Genomic DNA, 10630 nt, shown 5'->3' with positions numbered 1-10630 from the left:
ACAAATATCATCAATATACCGTCTCCAAATCATGATGTAAGGCAAGAAAACATTGTTGAGAGGATTGAAAATAGACTGTTTCACCATGTAACCCACATACAAATCAGCATAGTTAGGAGCATAGTCAAATCCCCAGTCGGAAATGCCTTTTCCTTCCGTTTTGCTCTTGAGCCCTTTTTCTGAGTTGGTTTCTCTGCTGACCAGCTGTGTTGTTGTTCCCTGTCTGACAGGCTGTTGTCCCCTTTTATCCTGTTGTCCCCTGTTATCCTGTTGTCCCCTGTTATCCTGTTGTCCCCTGTTATCCTGTTGTCCCCTGTTATCCTGTTGTTCCCTGTCTGACAGGCTGTTGTTCCCTGTTATCCCCTGTTGTTCCCTGTTATCCTGTTGTCCCCTGTTATCCTGTTGTCCCCTGTTATCCTGTTGTCCCCTGTTATCCTGTTGTCCCCTGTTATCCTGTTGTCCCCTGTTATCCTGTTGTCCCCTGTTATCCTGTTGTCCCCTTTTATCCTGTTGTCCCCTGTTATCCTGTTGTCCCCTGTTATCCTGTTGTCCCCTGTTATCCTGTTGTCCCCTGTTATCCTGTTGTCCCCTGTTATCCCCTGTTGTCCCCTGTTATCCTGTTGTCCCCTTTTATCCTGTTGTCCCCTGTTATCCTGTTGTCCCCTGTTATCCTGTTGTTCCCAGTCTGACAGGCTGTTGTTCCCTGTTGTCCCCTGTTATCCTGTTGTCCCCTGTTATCCTGTTGTCCCCTGTTATCCTGTTGTTCCCTGTTATCCTGTTGTCCCCTGTTATCCTGTTGTTCCCTGTTATCCTGTTGTCCCCTGTTATCCTGTTGTCCCCTGTTATCCTGTTGTCCCCTGTTATCCTGTTGTCCCCTGTTATCCTGTTGTCCCCTGTTATCCTGTTGTCCCCTTTTATCCTGTTGTCCCCTGTTATCCTGTTGTCCCCTGTTATCCTGTTGTCCCCTTTTATCCTGTTGTCCCCTGTTATCCTGTTGTCCCCTGTTATCCTGTTGTCCCCTGTTATCCTGTTGTCCCCTGTTATCCTGTTGTCCCCTGTTATCCTGTTGTCCCCTGTTATCCCCTGTTGTCCCCTGTTATCCTGTTGTCCCCTTTTATCCTGTTGTCCCCTGTTATCCTGTTGTCCCCTGTTATCCTGTTGTTCCCTCTCACTGTTGTTCCCTGTTGTCCCCTGTTATCCTGTTGTCCCCTGTTATCCTGTTGTCCCCTGTTATCCTGTTGTTCCCTGTTATCCTGTTGTCCCCTTTTATCCTGTTGTTCCCTGTTATCCTGTTGTCCCCTGTTATCCTGTTGTCCCCTGTTATCCTGTTGTCCCCTGTTATCCTGTTGTTCCCTGTTATCCTGTTGTCCCCTGTTATCCTGTTGTCCCCTGTTATCCTGTTGTCCCCTGTTATCCTGTTGTCCCCTGTTATCCTGTTGTTCCCTGTTATCCTGTTATCCCCTGTTATCCTGTTGTCCCTGTTGTTCCCTGTCTGACAGGCTGTTGTCCCCTGTTGTTCTGTTGTTCCCTGTTGTTCCCTGTTATCCTGTTGTTCCCTGTTGTTCCCTGTTGTTCCCTGTTATCCTGTTGTTCCCTGTTGTTCCCTGTTGTTCCCTGTCTGACAGGCTGTTGTTCCTTGTTGGTCCCTGTCTGACAGGCTGTTGTTCCATGTTGTTCCCTGTTGTTCCCTGTTGTTCCCTGTCTGACAGGCTGTTGTTCCCTGTTGTTCCCTGTTGTTCCCTGTCTGACAGGCTGTTGTTCCCTGTTGTTCCCTGTTGTTCCCTGTCTGACAGGCTGTTGTTCCCTGTTGTTCCCTGTCTGACAGGCTGTTGTTCCCTGTCTGACAGGCTGTTGTTCCCTGTCTGACAGGTATCTGGCATGGTATCCTGGAGGGGATCGGCGTGCTGGCTGTCATCACCAACGCCTTCGTCATCGCCATCACCTCCGACTACATCCCACGCTTCGTCTACGCGTTCAGATACGGACCCTGTGTGGACAAGGGATACCGTCAGGACGAGTAGGTCCATCCTCTACTGCCGCTTTGGTCATCAATGTTTACTGTCCGTTCTTGTCTCTTCATATAAAGCAGAACATTCTAGTCTACGGGGGTGACTTGTGTTACAATAGGCCTTTTACTTTCCTGTAATATGTAAATGTGCCATTCTATAGGGCGATGTGTCAGTATTAGTTTACTGTAAATGTGCCATTCTATAGGACGATGTGTCAATATTAGTTTACTGTAATATGTTAATGTGCCATTCTATAGGGCGATGTGTCAGTATTAGTTTACTGTAAATGTGCCATTCTATAGGGCGATGTGTCAGTATTAGTTTACTGTAAATGTGCCATTCTATAGGGCGATGTGTCAGTATTAGTTTACTGTAAATGTGTCATTCTATAGGGCGATGTGTCAATATTAGTTTACTGTAAATGTGCCATTCTATAGGGCGATGTGTCAATATTAGTTTACTGTAAATGTGCCATTCTATAGGGCGATGTGTGTCCCAATATTAGTTTACTGTAAATGTGCCATTCTATAGGGCGATGTGTGTCAGTATTAGTTTACTGTAATATGTAAATGTGCCATTCTATAGGGCGATGTGTCAGTATTAGTTTACTGTAATATGTTAATGTGCCATTCTATAGGGCGATGTGTCAGTATTAGTTTACTGTAAATGTGCCATTCTATAGGGCGATGTGTCAGTATTAGTTTACTGTAAATGTGCCATTCTATAGGGCGATGTGTCAGTATTAGTTTACTGTAAATGTGCCATTCTATAGGGCGATGTGTCAGTATTAGTTTACTGTAAATGTGCCATTCTATAGGGCGATGTGTCAATATTAGTTTACTGTAATATGTTAATGTGCCATTCTATAGGGCGATGTGTCAATATTAGTTTACTGTAATATGTAAATGTGTCATTCTATAGGGCGATGTCAGTATTAGTTTACTGTAATATGTAAATATGCCATTCTATAGGGCGATGTGTCAATATTAGTTTACTGTAAGATGTGCCATTCTATAGGGCGATGTGTCAGTATTAGTTTACTGTAAATGTGCCATTCTATAGGGCGATGTGTCAGTATTAGTTTACTGTAATATGTTAATGTGCCATTCTATAGGGCGATGTGTCAGTATTAGTTTACTGTAAATGTGCCATTCTATAGGGCGATGTGTCAATATTAGTTTACTGTAATATGTTAATGTGCCATTCTATAGGGCGATGTGTCAGTATTAGTTTACTGTAAATGTGCCATTCTATAGGGCGATGTGTCAGTATTAGTTTACTGTAAATGTGCCATTCTATAGGGCGATGTGTCAGTATTAGTTTACTGTAAATGTGTCATTCTATAGGGCGATGTGTCAATATTAGTTTACTGTAAATGTGCCATTCTATAGGGCGATGTGTCAATATTAGTTTACTGTAAATGTGCCATTCTATAGGGCGATGTGTGTCCCAATATTAGTTTACTGTAATGTGCCATTCTATAGGGCGATGTGTGTCAGTATTAGTTTACTGTAATATGTAAATGTGCCATTCTATAGGGCGATGTGTCAGTATTAGTTTACTGTAATATGTTAATGTGCCATTCTATAGGGCGATGTGTCAGTATTAGTTTACTGTAAATGTGCCATTCTATAGGGCGATGTGTCAGTATTAGTTTACTGTAAATGTGCCATTCTATAGGGCGATGTGTCAGTATTAGTTTACTGTAAATGTGCCATTCTATAGGGCGATGTGTCAGTATTAGTTTACTGTAAATGTGCCATTCTATAGGGCGATGTGTCAATATTAGTTTACTGTAATATGTTAATGTGCCATTCTATAGGGCGATGTGTCAATATTAGTTTACTGTAATATGTAAATGTGTCATTCTATAGGGCGATGTCAGTATTAGTTTACTGTAATATGTAAATATGCCATTCTATAGGGCGATGTGTCAATATTAGTTTACTGTAAATGTGCCATTCTATAGGGCGATGTGTCAGTATTAGTTTACTGTAAATGTGCCATTCTATAGGGCGATGTGTCAGTATTAGTTTACTGTAATATGTTAATGTGCCATTCTATAGGGCGATGTGTCAGTATTAGTTTACTGTAAATGTGCCATTCTATAGGGCGATGTGTCAGTATTAGTTTACTGTAAATGTGCCATTCTATAGGGCGATGTCAGTATTAGTTTACTGTAATATGTTAATGTGCCATTCTATAGGGCGATGTGTCAGTATTAGTTTACTGTTAATGTGCCATTCTATAGGGCGATGTGTCAGTATTAGTTTACTGTAATATGTAAATGTGCCATTCTATAGGGCGATGTGTCAGTATTAGTTTACTGTAATATGTTAATGTGCCATTCTATAGGGCGATTTTACTGTAAATGTGCCATTCTATAGGGCGATGTGTGTCAGTATTAGTTTACTGTAATATGTAAATGTGCCATTCTATAGGGCGATGTGTCAGTATTAGTTTACTGTAATATGTTAATGTGCCATTCTATAGGGCGATGTGTCAGTATTAGTTTACTGTAAATGTGCCATTCTATAGGGCGATGTGTCAGTATTAGTTTACTGTAATATGTAAATATGCCATTCTATAGGGCGATGTGTCAGTATTAGTTTACTGTAATATGTAAATATGCCATTCTATAGGGCGATTTTACTGTAAATGCGCCATTCTATAGGGCGATGTGTCAGTATTAGTTTACTGTAATATGTTAATGTGCCATTCTATAGGGCGATGTGTCAATATTAGTTTACTGTAAATGTGCCATTCTATAGGGCGATGTGTGTCAGTATTAGTTTACTGTAATATGTTAATGTGCCATTCTATAGGGCGATGTGTCAATATTAGTTTACTGTAAATGTGCCATTCTATAGGGCGATGTGTCAGTATTAGTTTACTGTAATATGTTAATGTGCCATTCTATAGGGCGATGTGTCAATATTAGTTTACTGTAAATGTGCCATTCTATAGGGCGATGTGTCAGTATTAGTTTACTGTAATATGTTAATGTGCCATTCTATAGGGCGATGTGTCAGTATTAGTTTACTGTAATATGTTAATGTGTCATTCTATAGGGCGATGTGTCATTATTAGTTTACTGTAAATGTGCCATTCTATAGGGCGATGTGTCAATATTAGTTTACTGTAAATGTGCCATTCTATAGGGCGATGTGTCAGTATTAGTTTACTGTAAATGTGCCATTCTATAGGGCGATGTGTCAGTATTAGTTTACTGTAAATGTGCCATTCTATAGGGCGATGTGTGTCAGTATTAGTTTACTGTAAATGTGCCATTCTATAGGGCGATGTGTCAGTATTAGTTTACTGTAATATGTTAATGTGCCATTCTATAGGGCGATGTGTCAGTATTAGTTTACTGTAATATTAATGTGTCATTCTATAGGGCGATGTGTCAGTATTAGTTTACTGTAAATGTGCCATTCTATAGGGCGATGTGTCAGTATTAGTTTACTGTAATATGTTAATGTGTCATTCTATAGGGCGATGTGTCAGTATTAGTTTACTGTAAATGTGCCATTCTATAGGGCGATGTGTCAGTATTAGTTTACTGTAAATGTGCCATTCTATAGGGCGATGTGTCAGTATTAGTTTACTGTAATATGTTAATGTGCCATTCTATAGGGCGATGTGTGTCCCAATATTAGTTTATTTTACTGTAGGCTTATTTGACAGGACATTGATCAACGTGCATTTCTCTAAATGTGCTTGATTTAGACAACTGGCTACTTTCTATTTGTAGTCCACGGTTCTGACTGAGCCCCGTCTCTCTTCCTGTCAGATGTCTACGAGGCTACATGAACAGCAGTCTGTCTGTGTTTGACATGGGCGAGCGCTGGAACGTGAGCGAGGAGCAGAGTAGATTCTGCAGGTACAGAGACTACAGAGCCTCTCCCTGGAGTCCAGTACCATACGACTTCACTCTGCAGTTCTGGCACGTCCTGGCTGCAAGACTAGCCTTCATCATCGTCTTCGAGGTACGACAGCACACCCACGCTCCTGTCTGTCTGTCTGTCTGTCTGTCTGTCTGTCTGTCTGTCTGTCTGTCTGTCTGTCTGTCTGTCTGTCTGTCTGTCTGTCTGGCACGTCCTGGCTGCAAGACTTCAAGGTATGTCAGCCTGGTCTGTCTGTCTGGCACGTTCTGTCTGCCCACCTGGCCTTCATCCTAGTCTTCGAGGTATGTCAGAAATCCCTCTCTCACTCTGTCACTCTCTCTCTCTGTCTCTCTCTCTCAATCTCTCTATATCTCTCGATCTCTCTATCTATCTCTATCTATATGCGCATATTTCACATACTGCTGAGATGTAGAGGTTCACCAGTCCTCTGGTCCTCCTAGATGCTGTGTCACCTACCCTGTAAATCTCTTCAAGCAGTTTTTTTTTGCCTGCGTTGATTTTCTGTGATCTGAAAAATGTCAATGGACAAACATAGTTATTTCTTCATCCTCCGTTTCTCTCCTCAGCACCTGGTGTTTGGCATCAAGTCGTTCATCGCGTACCTGATCCCAGACATGCCCAAGAGTCTGTGCGACCGCATGCGGAGGGAGAAGTACCTGATGCAGGAGATGATGTATGAAGCAGAGCTGGAACATCTGCAGAAGGAGAGGAAGAACGGCGGGAGATATCACTACGAGTGGCCTTAGTGTCGGCCATGTTATGTTACATCCCCCTGTACTACATACAGTACCTCGTCTGCATACCTACAGCATATACACTCATATATACAGTACACTGAATATACACACCAACATACTCTCTCATGCACACACACCAACACACACACCAACACACACACACACACACACCAAGACACACACCAAGACACACACACACACCAAGACACACACCAACACACACACCAACATACACACAAACACATACGCACCAACACACAAACACATACACACACCAACATACACACACCAACATACACACACCAACATACACACCAAAATATACACACACACACAACATAAGCACTCCCATTCTCCCTTCTGCACATCAAAGAAGCCCTCTTCGGTTACCAGAGGTCCTTCTACCATCCTCCTCTGTCCCCGTCCTCTGTCCCCGTCCTCTGCCCTCTGTCCCCGTCCTCTATCCCTGTCCCCCGTCCTCTGTCCCCGTCCTCTGTCCTCTGTCCCCGTCCTCTGTCCCCGTCCTCTATCCCCGTCCTCTGTCCCCGTCCTCTGTCCCCGTCCTCTGTCCCTGTTCCCGTCCTCTGTCCCCGTCCTCTGTCCCCGTCCTCTGTCCTTTATCCCTGTCCCCGTCCTCTGTCCTCTATCCCTGCCCCAGTCTTCTGTCCCCGTCCTCTGTCCCCATCTTATATCCCTGTCCCCATCCTCTATCTCTCTCTGTCCCCATCCCTCTCTGTCCCTGTGTCCCTGTCCCCATACCTACCCGTGTAATGTTGACTATGCAGAACAAGGGGTGCAGATCAGTTCACTGGTCCGCGGTGGTTTTGACTGGTAGCCGTATGGAGTGCTGTGGTCTGAGGGGGTATTGCTGTCTGTCCCTTTCTATGTCACTCTATTTCTATGTTGCAGCTAGACTAGCAGCCTGCTATGACCTGGTCTGGTCTGGTCCGGTCTGGTGCAGATCACAACATGGCTGCGTTTGTCTCCTTGTGGACTTGGATAGGCTAGTTCCTGGATAGGCTAGTTCCTGGATAGGCTAGGTCCTGGATAGGCTAGTTCCTGGATAGGCTAGGTTACCGGATAGGCTAGGTCCTGGATAGGCTAGTTCCTGGATAGGCTAGGTCCTGGATAGGCTAGTTCCTGGATAGGCTAGGTCCTGGATAGGCTAGGTCCTGGATAGGCTAGTTCCTGGATAGGCTAGTTCCTGGATAGGCTAGTTCCTGGATAGGCTAGTTCCTGGATAGGCTAGGTCCTGGATAGGCTAGGTCCTGGATAGGCTAGGTCCTGCATAGGCTAGGTCCTGCATAGGCTAGGTCCTGCATAGACTAGGTCCTGGATAGGCTAGGTCCTGGATAGGCTAGTTCCTGGATAGGCTAGTTCCTGGATAGGCTAGGTCCTGGATAGGCTAGGTCCTGCATAGGCTAGGTCCTGCATAGGCTAGGTCCTGCATAGACTAGGTCCTGGATAGGCTAGGTCCTGGATAGGCTAGTTCCTGGATAGGCTAGTTCCTGGATAGGCTAGGTCCTGGATAGGCTAGGTCCTGGATAGGCTAGGTCCTGGATAGGCTAGGTCCTGGATAGGCTAGTTCCTGGATAGGCTAGTCACTGGATAGGCTAGTCACTGGATAGGCTAGTCACTGGATAGGCTAGTCACTGGATAGGCTAGTCCCTGGATAGGCTAGTTACTGGATAGGCTAGTCACTGGATAGGCTAGTCACTGGATATGCTAGTCACTGCATAGGCTAGGTCCTGGATAGGCTAGTCACTGGATAGGCTAGGTCCTGGATAGGCTAGTCACTGCATAGGCTAGGTCCTGGATAGGCTAGTTCCTGGATAGGCTAGTTCTTGGATAGGCTAGGTCCTGGATAGGCTAGGTCCTGGATAGGCTAGTCACTGGATAGGCTAGTCACTGGATAGGCTAGTCACTGGATAGGCTAGTCACTGGATAGGCTAGTCCCTGGATAGGCTAGTCCCTGGATAGGCTAGTCCCTGGATAGGCTAGTCCCTGGATAGGCTAGTCCCTGGATAGGCTAGGTCCTGGATAGGCTAGTTCCTGGATAGGCTAGTTCCTGGATAGGCTAGTTCCTGGATAGGCTAGGTCCTGGATAGGCTAGGTCCTGGATAGGCTAGTCACTGGATAGGCTAGTCCCTGGATAGGCTAGTCCCTGGATAGGCTAGGTCCTGGATAGGCTAGGTCCTGGATAAGCTAGTTACTGGATAGGCTAGTTACTGGATAGGCTAGTCACTGCATAGGCTAGGTCCTGGATAGGCTAGTCACTGGATAGGATAGGTCTTGGATAGGCTAGTCACTGCATAGGCTAGGTCCTGGATAAGCTAGGTCCTGGATAGGCTAGGTCCTGGATAGGCTAGGTCCTGGATAGGCTAGTCACTGGATAGGCTAGTCACTGGATAGGCTAGTCACTGGATAGGCTAGTCCCTGGATAGGCTAGTTACTGGATAGGCTAGTTACTGGATAGGCTAGTTACTGAATAGGCTAGTTACTGGATAGGCTAGGTCCTGGATAGGCTAGGTCCTGGATAGGCTAGGTCCTGGATAGGCTAGGTCCTGAATAGGCTAGGTCCTGAATAGGCTAGTTACTGGATAGGCTAGTCACTGGATAGGCTAGTCCCTGGATAGGCTAGTCCCTGGATAGGCTAGTTCCTGGATAGGCTAGTTCCTGGATAGGCTAGGTACTGGATAGGCTAGGTTACTGGATAGGCTAGGTTACTGGATAGGCTAGGTCCTGGATAGGCTAGGTCCTGGATAGGCTAGGTCCTGGCTGTGTGTCCTACTGCTCTATGACACTAATAGTCATTATTATTGTTGCTAAAGTGATTCTGGTGACATATGTATGTGGCTACCAAAAATAACAATGGACAATAATAGTGTTGTTTATGCAAAATGACTGTAATTAATATTGCCCTCAAAGCATTCTGATTCGTTCAAGTATTTTTGGTTAATTTGTCAAACAAAAGCTGAAAAACACATCTGATAGAGGTTGAATTCTCTTTATTTAAATCATATAAAACGCATGGTTCGTTTAGTTTGGTATTTCTGGATAAACAACATCCATGTCTTGATTTACTGTACGTTTCTATTCTGTGTGATTGTTTAGACGTTATTATATAGACTGTTGAGATTGACTGTCCTGGGTTTGGGATGTTAATAGGGTGTATGGCTGCCATCCTACAGTTTTAACCAACCACAAAATGTGTCACAGACATCACACATGCCTGTTTGTGCTGCAAATGCTTTACTGTACGTGCACGAAAATATATTCTGTCATTTTTCTCCATTGTGGCTTACAACAACAAACTCTGAAATGTTTGTCCCCCCCAAGGATTCTGTTTTGGAGGAATGTGATATGAAGAAAAACACTATATACACTGTCAAACTCTTGTATTTATTCGCCTCTGATTATAGTGCTGCAAACTAGAGAACTGTAAAACCCAATAGCAAATGTGAGTTCTGTAGTGAACTGTACTGTACATGAGACCAGCCACACGTACAGTCCTGAAGGCCCAGAGACCAACCACACTTACAGTCCTGAAGGCCCAGAGACCAACCACACGTACAGTCCTGAAGGCCCAGAGACCAGCCACACGTACAGTCCTGAAGGCCCGGAGACCAACCACACGTACAGTCCTGAAGGCCCAGAGACCAACCACACGTACAGTCCTGAAGGCCCAGAGACCAACCACACGTACAGTCCTGAAGGCCCAGAGACCAGCCACACGTACAGTCCTGAAGGCCCGGAGACCAACCACACGTACAGTCCTGAAGGCCCAGAGACCAACCACACGTACAGTCCTGAAGGCCCAGAGACCAACCACACGTACAGTCCTGAAGGCCCAGAGACCAACCACATCCCAGCGTTAAGATTTATGGCATTTGTGCTGTGCTTTAGAAGCTTTAGTGGAGTGGAACGCTGGAACGCCTTTATTTGTGCATACTTTTAAACAGACAATTACAGA

The 10630-nt window shown here is 44.8% G+C and overlaps 1 protein-coding gene across 1 annotated transcript in view; it reads left to right on the top strand.

The window, feature by feature from the left end:
- LOC106594065 (anoctamin-3) overlaps window positions 1-7134 on the top strand; it is a 112791-nt gene extending 105657 nt beyond the window's left edge. The window contains exons 24-26 of the mRNA XM_045688651.1: window positions 1870-2017; window positions 5806-6001; window positions 6487-7134. Coding sequence (XP_045544607.1) covers window positions 1870-2017; window positions 5806-6001; window positions 6487-6666 — 524 coding nt within the window. The 3' untranslated portion in view covers window positions 6667-7134. The remainder of the gene's footprint in view (window positions 1-1869; window positions 2018-5805; window positions 6002-6486) is intronic.
- Window positions 7135-10630: the final 3496 nt, after the last annotated feature.

The sequence above is a fragment of the Salmo salar genome, chromosome ssa10, assembly GCF_905237065.1.
Source record: "Salmo salar chromosome ssa10, Ssal_v3.1, whole genome shotgun sequence".
Lineage (NCBI taxonomy): Eukaryota > Metazoa > Chordata > Actinopteri > Salmoniformes > Salmonidae > Salmo > Salmo salar.
The sequence above is the reverse complement of the archived record's forward strand: the minus strand, read 5'-3'. Positions and strand labels throughout refer to the sequence as shown.